We start from the raw sequence: 23732 nt of genomic DNA on the forward strand, positions 1-23732 counted from the left end.
ATTATTAAATAATTAAAATTAGATACTTTTCTTAAAGCTCTAGCTACCTTTATTCGAATAGATTAAATAAAATTAAAAAAATATTATCTATTTAAGAAAGATAATAATATTAATATATATAAGACGAATTATAGATAGATATATCGATATTTAATTCGCATTTATTTTAATATTCGATATTAAAAGACTTTTAAAGAGAATTCTTTAGATATAGCTTATTTATCTAAAGATGTCGTTATCTATAAATCTATTAATTAACTCTTTTAAAAAAAATAGTATAGAGATTACGCTTAGATTTATAAATATAATTAATAGATCTTTAATGCTAATAAGATTCTTTTAAGAAAATTAATAAGAAAAATATTAGTTATAATAGAAGTAATAGATCTAGCTTATAGAGATTTTAGATAAAAATTAACTTATCTATAGAGTATTTTTATAGAGATATTTAAGTATTAATATAATAAATAAGTTTAGAAATATTATAATATAGTGGAAGTAGAAAGAGCGTAGTTATTAATAGCGCGAAATCTAAGAATTTTTAAAAAATAACGATTTTATAGCCTCGTAAATATCGAGAGAAGTATATATATTATACCCGCGTTAATAAAAAATAAGAAATTTTATTATATTAATAGCTTTATTAACTTTAATTAATATAATAATATTTATAATTTAAATTTTTTAAATAAGAGCTATAGAGTAGTAAAGAAGATTAATATACGCTATATTATAAGATAATAGAGATATTAAAAATCTAGATCTTAGAATATTAGAAATAAGACTAAATATATAATAAGTAAAATTAATTCTAATTATTCTTCTCAACTCGAATATCTTTTTTAACTCGAATATTTTTTTTAACTTAAATACTCTTCTTAATTTAAATAACTTTTAAATTATCTTTAGAGTTTATTAAGCGAAGAGGGATTTTATAATTATAAAATATATATATAAATATTATAATTAGAAAGAGAAGAGAGGATAAGCTCTTCTCTAGTTAAGGAGATATTAATACGCTTTAAAAAGTATCTAGCTAAGTATTTCGACGTCGAAGACTACTATTAAATTAATTCGCGACTTCTTATAATTTAAAGAATATTATCGCCTATAATAAGAGTTATTATTTAAAATTTCTCTAAGTTATTAATAGTCTATACGATAATACTAGAATTAAGATATATTATTTTAAAAATATAATAAATTAGAAGAAAGTCTTAATGTAAGCTATTATAGAGAGTATAAGATAATAAGAGTTATTAATAGTCTATATAATAATATTAGAATTAAGATATATTATTTTAAAAATATAATAAATTAGAAGAAAGTCTTAATATAAGATATTATAAGAAGAGATTTATATATACTACTACTCGCTATACTCTTATATATATAATTATTTAAAAATTAAAACTTCTAACTTAAGAAAATCGATTTCGATTTTATAAGAAAAATACTTAATACTTTAATAAGTATTAATATATATAAATTCTAAAGAGATTTAAATATTAAGAGAAGAGATTAGTAGAGTTAAGGTTAGATAATAAAAATATAGATATATATTATCGATCTTTATATATATTATATTAACTTTAACGTAGTTATAGTAATAAAGAAGTATATTAATAATAATTTTTCTTCTTAGATAATTAACGCTTATAAGATATATTATAAATAATAATACTCTTATCTTTAATAGAGAAAGTAGATTACTTAATATAGTAATATAAATTTATATATATAAATCTAATATCTAATAATAGTATTATTAAGTTAAATTAAATCGAGCTTATAATATAATTAAGTCGAGTTAAACTTAACTTATAGAGTCGAATTAATATCGCGAATTATAGAAATAATAAAATATTAATATAAGACGATTATTATTTCTAGAAAAATTATTCGAATAGTATATAATAATTACTAAACTAGTAAATATTATTTGAATAGTATATAGTAATTACTAAATTAACGAATATTATTTAAATAGTATATAATAATTACTAAATCGATAAATAGTATTTTAATAATAAATAGTAATTGCTAAATTAATAAATAGCGTATAAAAAGTAAATTATAGTTACTAATTGGGCGGAATTTAGACGAATTTTAATTAGATTTACTAATCTAACGAATTTTATAATTTCCGCGATTAACGCGCGATTAGCAATTTTAAATTTTATAGAAACTTTTCAGATTTGCAGATGATAAAGAAATAGAGAAAGAATATAAAGAATTTTAATATATATTTAATATAATAAGTAGATATCTTCTTATTACTCTCTAATTCTAATATATTTAATACTTAAAATATTAATTATAACGATAAAATTAGACTTTAAATATTTACTTTAATTAAATATAATATTATAGCGAAGATCGTTATAATTATTATAGAAGTCTCTTATTAAATTATTAATTATTTAAAATAATAAGCTTATAATAGAGAATATAACTCTATTATATTTAAAAAGTTATTATTATTATATATATTTAATATTCTTAAATCTAAATAACTCTCTATTATTATATTTAAATTTAAGAATATTATTTTAATTATTATATAAAAGAATCGCTATAATTATAAAAAAATCTCTTTTATATTAACTACTAAATAAGAAATCTTCTTAATAATAATTCTATAAATACTTAAATATAATAACTTTTAATTAATTAAAATTATTAAAAAATCGTCTCTTTTAATAACTTAAATAAAAGTTTATTATTAATTTACTTTACGATATAAAGATTAAATTATAAAGAATTAAAAGAATATAATTTAAATTAATAAGATTAATATAATTTTAAACTCTTAATAAAAATAAATATAATAAAAATATTAGCTCGATAAAATCTATATTAAATTCGCTATTTAATATTATTTTATAAATATTATAAAATTTATATTTTAAGAATATTTCTTATATAATAAAAAGAATTTATATTATATTTAAAAGATTAAAATAATAATTAAAAAAAAGAAATATATTTAAAAACTAGCTATTATTAATAAGATTTTAAAATTTAAAATTAAATTATAATAAAAACTCTAGATTAATATAAGATATATAGATTTATATAATCTTTCTAGCGTAAAATCTTAATAAAAATTTATAATAGAAATTAGAAAAGTTATTATTATAGAGAAAAAAGAAGAAATTAACTAATATCGCTATTAAAAGAAGATTTATTTATATATATTTCTTTAAATTCTTTAACTTCTTTCGCTAATTAGATATAGATTCTTCTTTTATTACTTTTAAAATTTATTTAGAAATATAAAAAGAATAGATTTAATATAGTAGTTATAAAAGATAAAATCTTAATTTATATCTTAAAATTTTAGAAATTAATTTTTATATTTATAAATATATTTAAATTATTATAATATAAAAACTCGCTAAATTTAAACTATATTAAATTATATTAGTTTTAAATAAAATAATATATTACTTAAAATAATTTATTAATAACTCGAAAAGAGACTAAAAAGCGATAAACTTATTATTAAAAATATAAGCTTTTATAAAAGAAAATTTAAAAGTAAATAGAATATATATTTAGATATATTATTAAAGTTATTTATTTAAAAAGCGATAATAAATATAAAGAAGATCGTTTTAAAGAAAATATATAATTATATAATTTAAATAAGCGAGTTAATAAGTATATATATAGTTATATAAAAAATTATTAAGAAAAATAAAGCTATTTAAGAAATTTATTAAATTATTAAAGAATATTAAGAATATTAAGAGTTTTAGCGTATATATAAAACTTTTAATATAGATCTCTATATTAATATAGCTATTATATATAAACTATAAGTAGAATTAATATATATAAAAGAATAAGATAGAGCTAAGCTTAAAAATCTTAAATTTATATATATAGTTAATTATTAACTTAGAGTTATTACGCTCTTTAATTAAACTAGCTAAGTTATTATAAATAAATAAATTAGCGTTTATAACTATTAAAATCTCGTTCTTCTATACTCTTTCTTATTAAATTATAAATATACGTTATTTATAATAGTAATAACTTTTTTATTTTCTATTAAAATTTTGATTTTTGATTTTTTTTAATTTTGAAGCGCTATTTACGCTTTTCGAATTTTTAAGAATTTTAAAAATTTATCTTATAATTATTAAAGCGTAAGGAATTCAAATTTCGCTCACTAAAGTTCGCTTATTAAAGATCGCTTACTTATTTACTCGATAGCCCTAATTAAAAAAAAATTATAAATTTAATTCATAGGCCTTTACTCGTTATTATATAAAGATTTAAAATTAAAAAAATTAACTTTAATTAATAAATAGAAATAAGTAAACTTTTTCATTCGATAAATTTAATAACTCGATTGAAAATTCAATTCGACTCGTTCGATAACCTCGGTTTTTATTTTGCATTAGCTAGAATTATATAACTAGATAGTGAGTATCAAGTAATCGTTGTAGAGTTAGCTCAACTCTGACTCTTAGATTCCGATTGACGGTCGCTCGCGAGCTGGGTTTAACACTCGACTCGAGGGTCACGCTACGCGGTATTTGAAGCTAGATTTATCCATCTTCAATCACATCATTGGCTTTTCTTCTTTGTCTTGAAAAACGATCTATAGTACTGTTGCCCACGCTCTATCACCTATGACTTTTTATCAATCTGTATCGTCACACTTGTCCCCATGCCGACTAGAAGGACCATGTTGGCGTCCAACTGTGCGCGTGTGCACGCCATGCTGATAGATACCTGATACATAATTGTCGATTGAAAGTCTAAGCTCTGAGTCGAGGGACTCGTACTGGGGCTCGTGCCCGCGCTTATACTTGTGCTCTTGCTGGCAGCCACGTCCGCTGAAGAAGCCTGAGCAGGACTTGCTTCTGCTCCTGTCATATTGCTGAGGGTAGATGGGGCCGTCGCGGGCTGGGACGGGGTGTGAAAGGTGCTCAGCGAAGTAGTGAGGTTTATATCTATGGGACTGGTGTCTACGTCCAAATCAGTGAGGGTGTTAATGGGGTCATTCGGATAAGGGGAAGTGGAGCAGCAGAGATCTACCATATATGCTTTTCGGCAAACTCGTGTTCATTACGCCTGGTTCCGGAACGTTGTAGAAGTAGCTTTCCCCTGGTGTCGGGTACTGAGAAGGGCTGTTCAGCCCGAGTAGAGTCTGGTATTGCATGTGATTCGCCCTGTCGATCGCCAAGTTGTCCGTGGATATGGGCTGCGCCTTATCATCCATGGAATTGGCAGAGACGATACTACGCGCGGCCCACGTGTCCCATGATGTGAGGTTTGAATCTGGGATCTGAATGCTCCTCGCCCCGGTGTCATGATTTGCTCCCTGGGAGTTGGGCATGACTTCCATGCGGGAGGTGTGGCTAGTTTGATGGAGCACCTCGTCCTCGTTCTCACCGTCTTCGTTGTCCTCGTCTTCATCCTCGTCTCCGTCATCTTCGTCTCCGTCCTCTTCGTCGCTTGACTGAGCTACCCTGTCGCCTTCAATCCAACTGGAGCATCTTGGGGCTTCCATGTTCCAGTCCACTTCCTTCGTAGAGGTCGCCATGGCAGTCTCAGAGATAGCCGGGAGATCCTTGTGTGCCTTCTCAGTGGTATCTGCATTTGCCTTGTTCTTGTCGTTGTTGTTTTGTAGCCGCAGGGTCGAGTAACGATTCCTGAGAGCAAGCGTGGTCCTGCTGGGACGATGCGAAAATGCGATAGTTGCCCAGTTGGTGCCGTAGGTGAGAACTGCATGTAGCAGGTTCGCGTCCTGAGAGCCGTCAGTGACCACAGAACAAGAATGTACTTAAATTCGGGATGTAGGTGGAACCTCTTCTGCAGTCCAATCACAATAATTGATGTTCGGGTCCAGCACCTGGCTCCAGTGGCTGGAGCATTGGTCGGGACTTCTTGACCCAACCTCGCATGAGACCCTTATCCAATTCGTCCCGTACCTGCGAACAGCTGCAATGAGCCGTTCGTCCTCTTCCTCGGACCATGAGCCCTTGGCCGTGCCATTTGCGAGACTGTTCCACCATCTTCTGCGACAGTCTTTGTTCGTCCGTGCAGGTACACACTTTGCCAACTTCCGCCACAGTAGCGGGCGCGATTCCGCCTGAGCTGTGCAGGATTAGGATCATGTGATAATGGAGGCGAGAGAGAACTACGGACTCTCCCCTAGACTAGACAACAGCGAACCAAATCGTTTTTCTTTGGGTGTGCATCTATTCTAGGGGAGACTAGGTAGATATCTCGAGTTCGAACTCAGGAGCCGAATTTGGAACTCACCGGTCTTGACAGCTGATCGGAGGAGAGCATCCTCCTCTGCCGTCCACTTGCGTCTCACGCGGGCCATGTCATTGGAGCCCGCACTGCCTCTCCGAAGGAATTCAAGTTGATGGATGGTTACTGATAATTTGGAGAAAAGGGGGAACTTGGGCCTGCTTTCTCGAATATACTCGTAGAGGCAGCAGGAGTCGGTTCGAAGTGGGAATCATTTTTGGTGTGGAGCATGTTTTCACGGGTTGTGGTGGTCAGCTTCGTCAGCTCTTGGCCCGCGTAGGAACGTCGGCATATTGCATGGGAGTGGGCACAGATACTGATCCTTTATGCACATGGTGAGACCTAATCGCAAGAACAGCTCAAGATATTCAGCGCCGGCCTGTCTCCACACCGCAAGTTCCGAGGCGATTGTCTTCAAGGCTGAGCAATGTCACTCTTTCGTTGTTGGCACCAGGAATATGTTCCTGGTTAGGGATGATTTTTTCGCCTGTCATATAATTAGCTCCCGCAGCGGAAGTGCCCATTAGCACCGCCCTAGTCTCGGCCCAAGACCGTCGATCCCATCATCCCACGCATTGGTGTGGACCCATTTATTTTAGGCTGGGGGCTAGCCAGGTAGCCGAGGCCCTTAAGGCAAGCAATCTTTGCTAAGTAAGGTGAGCTGACTCAACGACGGCAAGAACAGCAGCGGCGGGAAGATGAGCAATGTGCATTTAGCGAAATGCTAGCGCGCAATGACGAAAATTAGGAGCTAGGGAGGAAACAAGGAGGAAAAGGACGGAGAGGGAACGTGTTACTGGGTAGGATGCACCCGGAAGGCCGCCCAGAAAAAGGGAACCACCGCACACCAATGCGTGGCATAGGTAGTAGCAGGTATTTAGTTCAGTAAGAGAACCGCATAGTAATTTACCTAGGTACATTCTACAAGCCGTCCACGCCTAGCTGATGTGCACTGCCTGTGACCCCCAGGTTTCATCGCCCTTCACCCAGCTCAGAGATCGACCGATTACCCACGAGCGAAATCCATCGCTGCGGAAAGTCTTGAGCTGCTGCCACAGTCTTCCTCCATTCAAGTTCGTTTCATGGAATCCAGAATACCACGAACACCAGCGAAATCAAATTCGCTCAGTGTTTCCTCCCAGAGTCTTTCTGTAATCTCCTTTCCCTCGGGTGTGTATAAGAAGCCGGCGAATCTGAACAGTGTTTTGCGTCTTAGCCAGAGCCGGGAGTGGGTTGTGGGAATGGAGAGAGCTTACGGGTGGATCTGCCAACTCATGATAAAACATCCATGTGACTCCGATCCTTTGTTCACAAGGGCGTCCAGATACGTCGAAGCGCCATCCTTCTTAGTTCTACCAGTGATCGCGCCGAAGAGTGCGGCGGCTACCTTTTGCCCCCCGCGGGCGTCCCGGGTCAGGTCTGTGCCCTTGACGAAGCCTGGATCTGGTAGATTCACGATAACATCGTTGGCCGAGACATAGTCGACGAGTTTCCAGAGAAACATGTGCGCAAGGACCTTGGACGAATTGTAGCGATCGATGGGGTCAAAGTACTTGGGGTCATCGAAGGATGGCAGGAGGGGCACTTCGTTCCGATTGGGAAACTTAGCAGCGAGAGCAAGTGCGGCGTTAACAATTGTTAACCGACCTGCGGTCCCGGGTGGAGATTTGCTCTTGAGACTAGGAAGTAGAAGGATGGTGAGTAGCACAGTTGACAAGTAGTTGATCTGGATAGTTTCCTCGTGGCCGGTGCTACGAACGGTATCGAAGGAAAGCTTGCGTACGCCGGCATTGAGGACAACCATGTCCAGGCGAGATAAATCGGTATCGACGCGTCGAGCAAAAGCCCGGATGGAATCCATCGAGCTCATATCCAGCGGCCATATCTCAATTTTTGCTTTGGGGTACTGCGACAGGAGTTGTTTGGCAGCTGCTTCTCCTTTCTTAGTCGAACGCACGGCAAGGATGAGATGTGATAGTTTGAATGACAAGAGTTGGCTGGCGGCCTCGAGACCGAGTCCAGCGTTGCCTCCGGTGATGATGGCGACCTTGTCGGAGAGGTTGGTGGTTTGTGATGGCCATTCAGGCTTCGCACGAAATTGATTGTGGAAGAAGACATTGGGGAAAAAACGAGCGTTTGAAGGCTGCAGGTCCTTTGAGCCGACCATGTTGGTTGAAGTGTGAGCGTATTAACTTTTGGAGCGGGAGTGAGGGTGAAATAGGAGTAATGGTTAAAATTGTTGTTATGGAAGTGTATATTAGGCAGCTTGCCGTCTCCTTACTTCAAGGTAAGTGAGGGAATTGTTCGAGCTGGCCCGAGTCACATGACAGGGTTCCCCTAAGTCATAGGTTGGTTGTAGGAGTCGCTGATTGGCGGTACCGGGATTTTAATCATTTCAAACTCGATGAAATTGATGCTATGCTCAGAAAGGAATACAAATAGTAATAGAAGGCAAATGGTGGCTACTTCCATTCGACTACCTTATCCCCAAAACAGCATACAATCTAGTCTTGGGGATGATAACAACGCTATGCTCAAATTGGCAAACAATCTCAGCCGCCACTCCCGAGGTGCTAAGCTAGTGTCCGCTAGCTGCTGCACTAGATCCGGCCCGACTCTAAGGTACTTTAAGGTACTTTGTAAGCTGAGATAAGGTAAGGTAATCCGGAAGGCTTAAGATCCTTGACGCCTTTTTCTTGCCTCGGTTAAAGTATTCCAAAGAAATGATTGATAAGTACCTAAAGTACATTATTTGTAAGGCTGCAGTAAGCGGAGAATAATAATGCAGATCGATGCGCGTCTGCATATATCCCACACACCTTTCTTCTGCTCTTTTGATCGCTTTGACTCGCCGTACCTCAAAGCTAGAGATCTGGTCACGTGACGTGCCATTACCCTACACCCTTGATTCAGCATACTTATTGTATGCAGCACTTAATTGACCTAAGCCGTGAAAGGATTAGAGTAGACTAGGGTACCCAAGTTACGCGCTCCACCCGCTGTGCTGCTGTAAAGTCACACCCGAACTTCTCAACACTGTGCCCATGTCCATTTCTGGCATTCGGGCCAACGCTTTGACTACATGACTGCTCTAAAGCGCTCGGGTGAGTAATTCTCTGGCCAAGGTAGTGTCGATTGATACTGGATCTTAATTGTCTCGTTGAGTAGTAGGGATGCCTTTCGTGGTATCGACTAGTGTAGAAAAGCCTGATCCAGAGGTGCGCAAGCTCATCAGGAGCCATGTGATGTTGGGAAAGAACCAGGGGAAGACTCGGTGCTCAAGAAGGCGAGAGGCGAGCAATGTAGCAGACAAATCCAGCCCTAATGAAGATCTGGGTGCGCCATCAGCATCGTTCATCACGGCGTCTCACTCTGTCATCCCTCCAAAAATCGGCTCGGATCTATCCACAATTCGATTTGCCGACGCTGTAGAGCCTTCCAAGGTGGAGTTCGTTCTGCGCTGTGAGTTGATTTCCCTCCCCACCCCCACCCTTCCCAAATATATTGGACTTCAAGGCTGTCGAGGTCTGCTGTGTACAATGCTCACATAATCCATCGTCACACCAGTCTCTTCCATCGCTAAACAAACATTGTTCCCCCTGGATTCTTGCATACTTTTCGAAAAAAGGGAGGAAGCATGGATGGAGCCTCTGACATTTGACCCGGCCTTCCTCAACGCCATGATTTTCACAACACTAGACTATTTCGACTCCATGCGGCATCGCAACCGCTACACGATGAGCCAGCAGACGTTGCCGCACTATCTGAGGACACTCCGACTTCTCCGCGAAAGGTTACTACATGAGAATGACCAGGCTCTTACGACCCCCACGGTATCTGCGATCTTAGCCCTAGCTGCGCATGCACACTTCGTGGGTGATTCCGAGTCCGCTAAGCATCATTTAGGAGGTCTTCGCAAAATAGTCAGCTTGAGAGGAGGCGTAGCCACCTTCAGCGACAATGCAAAATTGCTGGTTGAAATCCTCCGGTACGAGCCACATCTCAGGGCGGTGTTTCCCGTGATTGAATAGGAGACAGCTTCTAATTGCCCTGCAGGTGCGACATAGGGATATCATTTCACAGTGGCTCAAGACCGTTGTTCTTCAACAAATCTTCTTCCCAAGAGCCTTTTCTACCGTATCCGGACCAGACGTTGCTGTTCAAGTCGATGTTGAAGACTACGGTAAGACAGACTCAATACGATTCGGAGATCTTCCTTCGCGACATAGACGACGAGCTCGCAAGTGCCTGGAGGGTCATGGCGGGATTTTGTCTAATGATCAATCTCGCTGCCGAATCCAAGAATCGAATCGCTACAGAAACTTTCCTAGACACCATGGCTTCAGTTATATATCGACTGCTCGATATGACTCACTTCGAAGCAGGCTCTACTGAGGAAGCTATCCGCCTAGGTCTTCTCGCCTTCTCATCTAGCATTTTCCTCCAGTGGAAACAGCTTGGGATGTCTTATGATCATCTAGCCACTACGTACAGAGAATGCCTTGCCGAGTTGAGAGTTTCGAGTATTCCTTCTCGGCTTCTGCTTTGGCTTCTCATGGTTGGAGCTGTGTCGGTCTTTGGGTGCGCCGACGACAAGTGGTTGAAGCCTTGGTTGCGCGTCAACATCGACCTGGGCGAGGTGGAATCATGGAGTGATATGCAAGACATTTTGAAGCCTCTCATGTGGATTGGGTTGGTACTGGACGAGCCTGGGAAAGATGTGTTTGACTCATCGTTCGTGTACGACCTAGTCACTCCTCCGCTTGACCACTCGCCCATGTCTATAGGCAGTCTGTAAAGGGGCAGACAATTGATCGATGCCTTACAAACGACTGCAGAATTAGTGCACTGGAGCTTACTAGCAGTGCGTCATGGAATCGATTTGAAGATGCTTCTCACTAAAGGCATGAATACCGACATGGTCTGAGAGGATTCAACTGTGATCTTTAGGCTACATTCACCAATGAAGGTGTCAACTTAGGCAGAGGGCATCGCAACGAATCTATGATGAAAAACATTCAGGGGCATATGACCGCTCTGTCCCCACCTAGACTACAATGCAAACCGAATCGCACTTACAGATCATCCCCTTCGAACCGTATCTGCAACCATTCCCCGTACCGTAAACCCAATATGGGGGGCAAATTACAAATTCATACCCCAAACTATGGGATTCTTACATATTCATACCCCATCTTACATTTTCATACCCCAATGGGGTATGAATTTGTAAGATACCATCTAACAAGGGTATGATCTATTTTGTAAGATACCATTAATAGGATGATTTTTAAAGTTTTGCCATCTATAGGGCGGGTTGGTGTTAAGAATTATTCCACTGGGGGAGTATCTGCAGCGTGAAGTGCAAACACCCCTATTTAACCCTTTAGCGGTAACTCGAATTACTAACAATTGGGGTAGGTAGACGGGTATCTTATTTACCTACCATTTTTCTCTATGACAAAAATGGTCTGCATTGCATTACATTATTCACGCCACGTCAAACCAACATATCTACACAAAAATTGGTATCCTTCCCTTATCGCTTTCGCGGCCGCGTCATTGTCGTGATGCTCGGGATATATATCAAACAAATGCGGCACGTTCTCAACAATTCTTAGCTCCGCATCGATCGTTCCTATGTCCCGCAGCCTCTGCCAGGTGCGCTCGGCCTGCTGCCACGGGATCAGATCGTCATTGCGGGGGTGGATAAGGAATGTCGGCGCAGCGTAATTGCCTGCGCGGATCTGCGCCAGTGGACTGGCAGCCGCAATACGTTCGGGCGTTGGCGGCTCGTCCGAAATCTTCCAGCTCTTCTTGTCGAGCGTGAGTAGGCCGCCGAGCAGGACGTGCAGTGTGCGCCCGTGCATGTTCATGTGCAGTGCTAGCCGACTACGTGCATCGCTGGGTGCTAGCCAGCCGCCCAGTGCGCGTTTCTTGGACGGGATGCTGTAGCTCGTGATGGGAGAATCGAACAGACCCTCCAATATCTGGCCATCCAAGTCGTAAGAGTCAGATGTGGTCATGTCGGTGTCTGTAGTCTGAGCGCCGGCAGGGACGTTGGGTGCGATCCAGAAAGGGTCCTCGTAGTCTGTGGGGCAGTAGAAGGCCAGAATGGCCTCCGGGGGTCGGATCTGCCGTGCTGCAGAGGTCCAGGCCAGCGTCATGGCCAAGTGGCCCCCTGTAGACCAGCCCACAGCCACGACCTTGTCTGGGTCAACACGGATGTCACGCCGTGAGAGTGTCAGCTTCGGGAGAACAGTGCGGATCCACAAAAATGCGTCGGCAACGTCTGCCATGGGTCCCTCAATGAGCGTCGTTTCAGGACAGAGCCTGTAGTCGATGCTGATTGGAAGAAAGCCGCTTCGCAAGAGCTTGCTTGTTTGTTCCGGCCGGATATCGTTCCTCGAAAGCATGATGTGGCCACCGCCGTGAATCATGAGAGCTGATAAGATATCACTCTGTCAGCTGAGAGCTCTATCTGTGTCACTGGGTCTTAGTGCCGCAGAAGACAATAAAGCAATCAATGCTACTACTAACCTACAGGAAGCATTTTCTCGAGCTCGACTACCTCTGGAGGGTAGTATATGTCTGCTAGAAGATGTAGACCATCTACCTTTTTGAAAGTCAAGGTGTCCTTGAGTGTATTGTGGTCGCTGCTGCCATCCGCCTCATTGTTATTGCCCAGAACGAGCCTAGAATCCATATCGTATGGAGCCAATTCGTATGGAGAAGCCGTGATGACGCGCAGGATGTTGGATTCTGCTGACAGACTATTGGACCAATCTACCCACTCAAACCCAGAAGCATGCAGAGACTGCTTCCATCGCTGCTCGTCCGCTAGGGCGTGCTCGCGGCCGTCATCGAACAGCCACCAGCCTTCAAGGAGACCGAACACAAGATCGAACCAGTACAGGTTCCGTGTCAGCTCCACCAGACACAGGATCCCGTCTGCGCGCAGCAACTTGCGGATGTTGGCGCATGACTGCATGAGGCTCTTCGTTGCGTGGATGCAGTTGGTCGAAATAATAATGTCGTAGACGCCCACGAACTGCGGGCCCGGGTCTTTCTCAATGTCGAGCACCGTGTAGTGCATAAACGGCCATTTGGAAAACTTGCGGCGGGCAGTCGCGACAAGCGAGGAAGACAGGTCGGTGAACGTGTACGAGAATTTGTACTTGGGGCCGAGCCCGGCCAGCGTCTCGATAACGTGTTTTGATGTCCCTCCAGTGCCGGCGCCGAGCTCAAGAATCTTAAGCTCGCGACTGGTCCCGACGCGCTCCAGAACCGTCGATAGGTACTGAGCAAGGACCAGGGTCCCCGTCTTGAACATAGGTGCGTTCGTGTAGACATCTTCCAGCAGTGTGCGTGCTGTCGAGTCACGAAACAGCAAAGCCAGGGGATCGGCCAGCCCCGAGAGGCAATCCGCCAGTCTGTGAGCTGTTGTATGGAGGAGTTTCGTCTCAGAAGCGTGCTTTGGAAATTTATATAGGAGTTCATCGAGCAGCGCGGATGTAGAAACCGTGGGAACTGGCTCCTTGGTGCGGCGGCATATTCCGTCCGCCCCTTTGGTCACAAGACCAGCATCTTCCAGCATCTTGTACAGCTGGGGAACGAGCTTCTCGTGTCTAGGTTCGAACTGGAATTTAGGCACTTCATCGCCAGGCTTTAGTGCCTGCAGTATACAGCCTAATGAAGCCAAGGCCTCTACGACGTACTGCACGACGAGCTTAGACTGTAAGGGGAAAACCTCGGCGCAGAAGCCCGTAAAGCCCGTAATTTCGGCGTGGTGGTCGTACGAAGCTTTGGCATCGACGAAGCAATCGCAGCTCACGACAGCCAGATTCGCATATTCCTCCTGCTCCTGGCGGCTCTCATGGTGGTTATAAGTCTGCTGGCTCTCTTCGTGTACAGGGCCTAAGGGGTAGCCATTGGCAAGATTGTCTCCGGGTTCCTGCTCTTCCACAAGCTCGTCAATGGGCTCTCGGTGCTTCTGTGTAGAGTCGACACCTTGGATTAGTCGGGCGACCGAGCGTACATCAGTGCAAGTCATGAGTTGTGCTTGTGCGAGACCAACGTAGAAACGGGTTTCGACTTCTGCGAGGACTTCGGTAACCAGCAGTGAGTCGACGCCGAGGTCATCCAAACTTGCCGTGGGCTCGATCTCCTCGACGGGTATCTCCAGTATGGCGCTGAACATGCTGCATACCGATTGAACTAGGCTGCTAGATTTGGTTGGCTGTTCCAGTTGCTGCTGATGGATCGCAACTATTTGAGAAGGGAACGCTTCCGCGGTAACCTGTCGCACTGGGGAATCAGAGGTATGTTTGGAAAGCTCTTTCTGGAGGCCATCGCCCGACGGAGAAGAAAATCCTGTTTGGTATGCCGAGTCGTGCAGATCGTCGCTATTGTCTGAGTGTAAACTTACTACTACATTAGTGGTGGTGGGGGCTTTATTCAGTCTGGTGAGGCTTCTCGCCACCGACTTGAGCGGGATGCTCCTGAATTTCGCGCCCATGATGGCCAGCACCAAAATTCCGGAGCTTGAATCGCAAACAAATATGTCGTTGGTCACGTCGACCTTGGAAATTGGCTCGTAACGGGTGTAAACAGTCCATGCACGAGAAGCGCCTCTGCTTGTCATGAAGGAAGCAGAAAATATGATTTCCTCCACTGCGGTGCACATAAAGACTTGGTCGTCGTCCCGCTGGGACAAACAGTTGACATGGATGCCTGCAACTTGGAGGAAGTTGTCAACAGAAATGATGTCGCAGATACTTGCATCCATGCAAGAGGGCCGGTCCGTTGGAATTGTGATAAGGCCAACCGCCTCGTTTCCTGAAGCAGACACGCTTTGAACTCCCCGATAGTAGCTTGCGTACTCAACGACGTCTGAGAAGAGTTTGTACACCATTGTGCCACTTACTCCAGTGGCTGAGGGCAAATTCCGAAGGCGATAGGTGCTTGATCTTTGCAGCAACTTCAGCAGCCTCTCTACCACTGCCTCGCCGGCGGCAACCGAGCTTATGCATCCTTTCGCATGCTCAGTTTCTCTGTCTCCCACGTGCCCTGGGCCATGAGAAGATGATGGCCGGCTAAAGACGGCAAAATCCCAAACTTCTGGCGCAGTCTTATGGAGACGTAGGAATACGGCAATCCCGGCTCCTAGCCCCAGTGGCGCTGACATGGTCAAGCCCTCAATATGTGGCAGTGTTCCGGTTGCATGCGTAGTGTCGGTGCGTTGCATCGCCATGACGCATCTAGCCGCCAACTCGATATACATGGATGCCGGACAGAGGCTCTGGCCCGTGACAGCGTGTCCCCGTGCAGCGAGCTCGAAGAGAGCATTGGAAGTATCCACCGCGAAAAGATGCTCTCCGGCAGTAGCGCCATCATTGTTCAACCAGGTCACAAGACTAGGGGCTTCCTTGGTCCTAGGCCCAGACCTGGGCTTGTACTGGATCCAATGGCTCGTCTTGTCGAATTGGTAGGGTGGAAGGTTGAGATTCCTGTAGCAATGTCGTGAAGAATGATGGAAGAGCCAGTGTTGCGCAGCTGACCCGGCCGTCCACAATTGGCATGTGGCTTTGGCAAGGTTTGTCGTGGCATCCGCTCTTCCCAGCTCCATGGGTATGAAGACGTCTGACCTGCCGGACTTCAAAGCTATTATACGACGCGTCATGGCAATGATGGGAGACGATGATCCTGCTTCGAGCCAAATAGCAGAAGGTAAGCGGGAGGCGATCCGTTCAACCGCATCGGCAAAGTAGACTGGTTCCCGGGTATGCTGCACCAACTTTTCTGCAGTGAATCGCGACCAGGTTCCTTGGGCAGAGCAGGTCTCGATGCGGATGCGAGGCGGTCGTATCCTGATCAGTTTAGCCACTTCTGCTAGATGATCCAAAATGTCATCTGCGAGGTAAGAATGGTATGCATGGCTGTTTCGAAGCCTGGTTTTCTTGAAGGACCGGCATTCCTTCTCGGCCCTCTCTACGGATGGCCCGTCACCGGCAAGAACAAAGCTGCGAGGACCGTTGTAGCATGCAACATCGACGTGAAGACCGCTCGTCGAATTCACCAGACGTACCACGGCTTCGAGTTCCCCTTTGTCGCACTCGACTGACAGCATAGCGCCACGCTCTAGACCCCAACTATCTCGGATAAGGCGAGCCCGACCCGAGACAAAGAGAAATGCATCTTTGAGAGAAATGGAATCGGCAACACATAGCGCCGCGAGTTGTCCAAAGCTGTGACCAACCACCGTGTCCACCTCCAGTCCGCAATCAATCCAGCACTTGGCGCAAGAGACTTGTAAAGACAGAAGCATGCAATGAAGAGAAACGATATCTCCGATGGCATCGCCCAGGAAAACACTGGGGAAGATGCTGGGGAGGCCGAGAGTCTGGCAAACAGCGTTGCATTCATCCTGTATCGGGATCAATCAGCATCTACTGTATGATTCAATCACGTCAGAACTTTGAAGAGGATGCTGTTCTCACCAAACGGGTCCTGAAAAGATCGCAGCGCTCATATAGCTCTATCGAGACGCTAACGTTGCAGCTTGTCTGGCCGCCAAAGCACAACACGACAGGATTCTTGGCCGTCCGTATCGCAATTCCATCCGTCGTCGCGCTTGAGCTGTTAAGGACAGATATGGCACTCTTCACATCAGCTGCGATGAATGCAATCCGGTGCTCGAACGACGAATTATGACTTCGAGCTATCTTGTACGCCACACTTCCAAGCGAAGTCTCGACCTTGGGCAGATACGACTTCAGCTTATCCATGTACGATTGGAGGCCATTTACGGTCCTGGCGGAGAGAAGAATCGGGCTGACGACAGAGGAGGAAGACGGGCAATCTTGAGTCCCTAGGGTTGTTTCTGGTGCTGAGCTCGAGAGGGGGTTTGAGTGCGCTCGAAGTACAAGCGCCACGTTGCTTCCCGCAGCTCCGTAATTATTCACCAGCGCAACATGGCGCTGAGCGGTCCACGACTGGGTAACCTTGGGCACTATTATCTCTCCCGATGCAGAAGCCTTGATGCGTGGATTCAGGGATACGAAGTTGGCCTGCTTTGGAATTGTTTTGTACTGCATCATCAAGAGTGTTTTAACGATGCCAGCAACGCCAGAAGCAGCTTCGGTGTGACCAATGTTATCCTTGACGGAGCCCAAGAACACCTCATCATCGCGCCAAGGACCTGCAAGCGCCAGACGGACACTCTCATACTCTATAGGGTCTCCAACGGGAGTTCCTACCAGAAACTGTTAGCAAGGTGGGACCATCTGGAACTTCAATTTCCAGGGCTGTTTGTCTACGGGTTTTCCTCACCAGTGCCATGTGCTTCAACGTAAGTGACTTCCTTGGCTTCTATCCGTGCGGCAGAAAGTACGCGTTTGTACAAGGAACTCTGGGATTGTGAGTCCGGAGCGGTGATGTTAGTGTGGTTGGAGCCTTGATTGACTGCCGAGGCAGCAATGACTCCAAGAACTGTATTCCCATCGGCTATCGCCCTTGAAAGAGTCTTGAGGACGAGAATGCCGGCGCCTTCACCACGACAATAGCCATTGGCCTCGGCATCGAAGGCTCGCGATGACCCGTGAGGGTTGAGGAAAGACGCAGCCGAGAGATTTTGGTGCAGAGTAGGGCTTGTGATGACGTTGACTCCTCCGGCGAGCGCCATGGAGCATTCTCCGCCGAGAAGTGCCTGTAGTGGTATCAGGCTTGCGTTTGAGGACTACTGAAATTGTTAGCTTACCTTGCATGCTGTATGTATAGCAACCGCAGATGAAGAACAAGCTGTGTCAAAAGTTAAAGATGGCCCGCTCCATCCGAAGAAGTGGCTGATACGACCACTAATGAAAGCCCGTAAAGTGCCCGTAGCTGCGAATGCGTTGGCGTCATGAGAGGCAATATTTTCCTCATAGTCAACAGACCCTACGCCAAGATAGCAGCCCACATCTGCTTCAATCGAAGTAGGCGGCGTGCTGCAGTATCCCGACGACTCCAGCGCCTCGTACGCAACCTGCAACGCAAGCCGCTGCTGCGGATCCATGGATTTTGCTTCGCGGCCCGAGATACCGAAGAACCTATGGTCAAAAGCATCAGGGCTATCAATGAAGTTGCCCCAAAAGTTGGCCAGCTTAGGCTCACGGCTGAGTTCGGCCGGGTTAAAGCGCTCAGGGGGTACTTTGCCGATTGCAGTTTCTCCTGCCCACAGAAGTTGCCAAAATTCCTCAAGATTTTCGGCTCGGGGGAACCGGCAGGCCATTCCTACGACGGCGATCTCTTCAAGCGAGGTCGTGTCGTCGTGATCCGAAGCAAAGTTCGCGTGATTGTCCTTGGTGGAGAGCGAATGAGGTACGCAGAGTCCGCTGCCCAAAGGCACAAATGTGACTTTGCCCTGGGGAAGGTCGTTCATCGTCGACTTGACGGTTTGGAACCAGTGGGCTCGTTTGCAGAGGATCATCTGGATGGCGATTTCATGAAGGGCGCCAGTATTGATGATATGAGCATCTGCAGTAGATCTCAGGGGCAAGCGCAGCTTTTCTGCATCAGGCAGCCTAAGTTCCCTGTTCTTAGCGCAAATTTGACGAAGCCTCTCAGCGGCTTCGGCATTTCTTGAATGATGATAGCATCCATTTAGGCCAATTGTGGTGGCGGCTATCTTGGCCTCGCGCATCCGCAGACAGAACGCCGCTTGACTGCCACTGGGTAATGTGATCGTGATACTCCTGTCATCTGTTATGCAGGATACGTAGGCCTATCTCGTCAAGTCAGTGCAATTTCTTCTATGATACCATCAGGTCCAGTCTTTCTCGCTTCGTCGATCGAGTCGTTACATGGAGCCTGGGCACTCATCCCTATCTACCGAAGGCTGAAAATGCCAGCTTGGCCACAGCATACCAAGTCGAGAACTACTCGTTCGTGGATATCACTACCCCTCTGAACGTTTGGCCACGCTGAAGCCGGAGAAGAACGATGCTAGCAGGGTGAAAGAAGGCCGCTTACCCCGGGGAAAAGATCCAGGCAGATTTCCAAGAAAGCTCTGTCTTCCGCCGTTTTCCAGCGAACATGGACGGCCGTAGCTCTCTCTTGAGCAGGACGCGATGCCCTTTCTGCATCAACGATGATGCCGATACACGCAGCGAGTCGAACAGCGTTGGAAAAATTGCATTCAAAATCAGTCCAGTCGTTGGCGGAAGCAAGCGCTGCAGCCGAGAGAAATCCAACACAAAACCCTTGAGCTGCCTCAAAGCCCAGAATACCGTCTTTTGTGCCTGAGACGTCGGTCAATCGAATGAAATTGACGACTTGTGACACGACCGTGAGCGACGATAACTGAGTGTTCGTCAAATCCTCAGGGTCTAGGTCTTTGGCTCCCATTGCGAAATCCCGGAGTTCTTGCAGCTTCTCGGCGCCTGAAAAGCCATGAAGGCCATAGTCCTTCTTGAGCATGGACCATAGTGAGGGTAATGCTGTGAGAGTCTGCTTGAGGAACCCAAGCTTGTGGTCTTCCAGAAGGGCAGACTGCAAACTCGAAAGACTTTTGTGTGTCCAGTTCGTCACTTGTGGACCAAATAAGGCAATTCGAAATTCGTTTGAGGAACCCTTGGAAGTGGCGTTGAAGCAAGTCATTACCGCAAAGGCTCGTCCAAAGTACGTTGAGTACCTCAATGATGGTGGCAGTCGGACAAGATCTTTCCCGCTAGCGCTATTTGCTACGGCAAGAATGGTCCGTGGATGTCTCCATATAATGCATGATGCCCCCCATCTAGGCCTAGATTATCTGTGCATCTGGCGGTCTACGACGAGCTCAGTAACTGTGTTGCGGCTCGTCGTCAAATCAGCCTTGGTTTCCAAAAAGAAAGGTTTACTTGGCGCCGCTTCTCTACTGCTGACCCGGGTTAAATTTCTTCAAGCTCCTGCAGCAGCAGCTGCGGACCCAAGTAACAGGCTGAAATGCATCGTATGCAGTCCGTGCACATGCATCATGCAATCATAGGTCCAAGGAAACTACTATACCGGTGAGTAAGTCTCAAAAGCTCTATCGCATTGTCTGGCACCCAGCAGTATTGTCGATTTCATGCGGGTTTCAAGTGAACATTCCAGATTTTCAAATCTTCTATAATCTCTTTGACTGCCTGACATACTGAGCTGTTCTTCGGAAGTGGCTCGACCGGTGGTACTGTGAAGTACTGCGCTGCTCTTAGTCAGCTTGCTTTCAGTTCGGGGGGCTTTTGTGTGTGCCTAGAACGAGATTGCTACTTAGAAAAAGTCTTTTATTATGCAAGCAATGAGCTCTAGAGGGGCTATATTAGGCACCGTAGGAGGGAGCCTCCCTGTTGTCTCGCTTGTTACCTGTGTATTACTTTTACTCGTCGTCTTCCAGCTATGGCGAACATGGTGGCGCCTCAGGCATATACCGGGACCCTTCCCTGCCAGTATCACCAACTTCCAGCGCGCTCGTTGGGTTACAACCAAGCGTGCACACCTGATACTCCAGGATATGCACGAGAAATATGGAGAAGTCGTGCGTATTGGACCGAACACGGTGGCATTCAGTAACCCGGAGGCGATTCCAACTGTTTATACGGCACGGACTGGATTCCCGAAAGTACGTTTTCTCACTGCCAGCCTTTCAACCCACATTGACATGCTGAATTTACCTGAGCGGTCCAGAGTGCCTTCTACGCGACTCTCCAAGCCTATGCCCCAAAGGGTGGTAACCTTCAGGCCATTTTCAACACTCAGGACGACGACATGCACAAACGGCTCAAGACCCCTATTGCGCCCTTGTTCACCCCTGCGAACGTACCCTCCTTTGAGGGTCGCGTTGATGAAGTCCTGGAGTGTTTGCGCGAGAAGCTCGACGAAAAGTTTATTGAGAATAGTGAAGTCTTTAATCTAGGCCAGTGGCTGCAGTTCTTCGCGTTCGATGTCATGGGTACATTGACCTTTTCGAAGAGGTACGGGTTTCTGGAAACTGGGAAAGATGTTGGGGGAATGCTGGGTACAATCGTCGACTTCATGAGGAGCTCTGCCCCAGTGAGATATTTACTCCCTCATGTCGAGGCACCCTCTCCATACATATGTAGCTAACTTTGCGCAGCTGACACAAATTCCCTGGCTTGACTGGGCCCTGCGCAAGAACCGCATCGGGGACGCATTCCAGCGTAGGTTCGGGGTCCAGGCGTCCCTTGGGATACTCGGGTTCGTGGGCAGGGCCATCAAGGAAAAGCAAGGGACTATGTCCAATGGCGAGTACAAGGATACTGGTGACAAATATGGCCGTGGGAAAGATTTTCTGACTCGATACATCGAGCTCCAGCAGAATGACCCCGAAGTACCGCCCTGGTAAGACTCCAATCTCTCGACGCAATAGACTGGACTCCTATTGATCCACATGCCAACAGGGCCGTTACCGCATGGACCTTCTCCAACGTGATCGCAGGCTCGGATTCGGTGGGCAGCCTCATGCGCACCACAATGTTCAACCTCTTGGTCTACCCACACACTCTGGAGAAGCTGTACGACGAGCTACGCTCTGCAAATCTCTCTCACCCATTTCCCAAATACAGCGAGGTGCGCAATCTGCCGTATTTAGATGCCTGCGTCCAAGAAGGCATACGCATGCACCCACCCTTCGCGCTACCCTTTGAGCGCGTTGTGCCAAAAGGTGGCGTCACGATCCTTGAACACTATCTGCCTGCCGGAACAGCGGTGGGCGGTAGTCCCTACGTCGTGAATCGGCACAAGGGGATGTTTGGTGAGGATGCCGAATTCTGGAGGCCAGAGAGGTGGCTTGAAAAGGATGAAATGCATAAGAGGAAACTCGAACAGGCGGTATTGACTGTAAGTTTCGCCTTCCGCTCGTCAAGCACTTTTCGCTGATATTTTTATCGCAAGTTTGGTGCTGGCAGGCGTATCTGCCTGGGAAGACACGTAGGCATCTTGGAAATCAAGAAGCTAATTCCGTTTCTCATTCTCAACTACGATGTGGGTGTAATTTCCAACTCCACAAACGTCGCACTTGCCGTGAACTTACAAAGGTACAGATTCGCATCGTGGACCCCGAAAAGTTCGAGCTTGAAAATTCATGGTTCTTTTTTCAGAGGGGACTGTATGCTAGAATTCAGAAGCGGGCTAAAGATGCGGGAAATCAATCATGAAAATGCAGGACATGACTAGGCGATGATAAACGGTGTATGGCTACATTGCTTACCTTATTCAATGGTTATGTAGGTGTCTAGGAGCAGCAGGCTCAAAAACAATTCCTCCTGCCAAGCCTCATTGGGCTTGGGTTGCCGTAGTTTTGCGATTTTCAAAAATTCGAAATTGCGGGGTTGACCCCCTAATATGTGCTGGGGCGCGGGGCTACCCAGTAGTGGAAAACTTGCCGAGGATGTGAGAAGACTGAGAAGACTGAGAAGACTGAGAAGACTGAGAAGACTGAGAAGACTGAGAATATTACTACTGCATAATACCAATTCTATTAAGGGGAGACCCCCTAAACCCCCCTGCCCTCCGGGGGGCTCTCCGAGGGCCCTCCGGGGGCTCCTGCCGGAGGGGCCGTCCTCGCAAGCTCGAAATTATTTACATAAAGCCCATTTTGAGATCGATATGAGGTCGTTCGCTTCGTCAAGATCATAACTATAATCCCCCTGAAGAAATTCCTTACAACTATCATCAATTATAAACCGAAGTTGCTTATGAATAGCCTTAAGATCTCTATGCCGAATCGCCGTATATAACGAAGTCTCGGAGTCAAGTTGATCCTTAATTTGAGGCTGAGCGGCCGCTATTAATCTAAGGCGTCTTGTAATTCGGTACTAATAAGCCCTTGTAAGAATCGCTCTTCTTGAAGACGTATCCAATGTACGAGATCATCACACAAATCCTCGGCAACCTCTCGTTGAAGATGAAAACGACTTGTTTCGGCTTTTCCGTAAACGCGTTTTAGAGCGCCGAGACCTTGATTTTTCCGTAGATGTATATTAGGGGTTTTTAGAGTAACTCGGCAAAACCGAACGATTTATATAGATTTAGATTTTTTGTAAATATATGAATTATGAATATATGGATTACTCTAAACACCCTACTATCAAAAAGGTCTAATTTCTATGAAATTCTCGGAAATTCGCTTTTAAAACTCTAGCCCTAAGTAGCTCGAGAAAGATACTTTATCTTCTCCGCAATAGTAGTATATTATATCTATCTTTCTATCTATCTTTTTATCTAGCTATCTATCTATTCTTAATAATTATATCTCGTATATTAAATAAGAAAAAAAAGAGACGTGAGATCTTTTATCTCTATATTAAAAGTCGTTCTAGATATAATAATAGTTATTATATAACGAAAAGATGGCGAGTATACCTCGAAGCCTTTATCGAAGAACGTTATATAAAGCTACGAGTATATATATCTAAATCGAATTAGATAAGAGATAT

The 23732-nt window shown here is 44.4% G+C and overlaps 6 protein-coding genes across 6 annotated transcripts; 2 read left to right on the top strand and 4 right to left on the bottom strand.

Annotated features, from left to right (window-relative positions):
- Positions 1–4644: 4644 nt before the first annotated feature.
- HO173_007811 (uncharacterized protein) lies at positions 4645–5563 on the bottom strand (the record flags this gene model as incomplete). The annotated part of the gene is made up of 2 exons (XM_037309711.1): positions 4645–4985; positions 5056–5563. The coding sequence occupies 2 exons, from the start codon at positions 5561–5563 to the stop codon at positions 4645–4647; spliced, it is 849 nt and encodes a 282-aa protein (XP_037163388.1).
- Positions 5564–5843: 280 nt separating this feature from the next.
- Positions 5844–6352, bottom strand: HO173_007812 (uncharacterized protein; the record flags this gene model as incomplete). The annotated part of the gene is made up of 2 exons (XM_037309712.1): positions 5844–6112; positions 6286–6352. 2 exons carry the CDS (start codon positions 6350–6352, stop codon positions 5844–5846), a joined length of 336 nt encoding a protein of 111 aa, XP_037163389.1.
- A 996-nt stretch (positions 6353–7348) lies between these two features.
- Positions 7349–8446, bottom strand: HO173_007813 (uncharacterized protein; the record flags this gene model as incomplete). Its single annotated transcript, XM_037309713.1, has 2 exons — positions 7349–7472; positions 7536–8446. The coding sequence occupies 2 exons, from the start codon at positions 8444–8446 to the stop codon at positions 7349–7351; spliced, it is 1035 nt and encodes a 344-aa protein (XP_037163390.1).
- Positions 8447–9452: 1006 nt separating this feature from the next.
- On the top strand, positions 9453–11077 carry HO173_007814 (uncharacterized protein; the record flags this gene model as incomplete). Its single annotated transcript, XM_037309714.1, has 3 exons — positions 9453–9741; positions 9847–10267; positions 10336–11077. 3 exons carry the CDS (start codon positions 9453–9455, stop codon positions 11075–11077), a joined length of 1452 nt encoding a protein of 483 aa, XP_037163391.1.
- A 688-nt stretch (positions 11078–11765) lies between these two features.
- Positions 11766–19917, bottom strand: HO173_007815 (uncharacterized protein; the record flags this gene model as incomplete). Its single annotated transcript, XM_037309715.1, has 6 exons — positions 11766–12724; positions 12820–16705; positions 16779–17533; positions 17611–17986; positions 18038–19042; positions 19291–19917. The coding sequence occupies 6 exons, from the start codon at positions 19915–19917 to the stop codon at positions 11766–11768; spliced, it is 7608 nt and encodes a 2535-aa protein (XP_037163392.1).
- Positions 19918–20575: 658 nt separating this feature from the next.
- Positions 20576–22451, top strand: HO173_007816 (uncharacterized protein; the record flags this gene model as incomplete). Its single annotated transcript, XM_037309716.1, has 6 exons — positions 20576–20896; positions 20962–21327; positions 21392–21636; positions 21696–22134; positions 22189–22278; positions 22338–22451. 6 exons carry the CDS (start codon positions 20576–20578, stop codon positions 22449–22451), a joined length of 1575 nt encoding a protein of 524 aa, XP_037163393.1.
- Between the last annotated feature and the right edge of the window lie 1281 nt (positions 22452–23732).

This window comes from Letharia columbiana, assembly GCF_014066305.1.
Source record: "Letharia columbiana isolate WasteWater2 chromosome Unknown Sc0000026_s0, whole genome shotgun sequence".
Lineage (NCBI taxonomy): Eukaryota > Fungi > Ascomycota > Lecanoromycetes > Lecanorales > Parmeliaceae > Letharia > Letharia columbiana.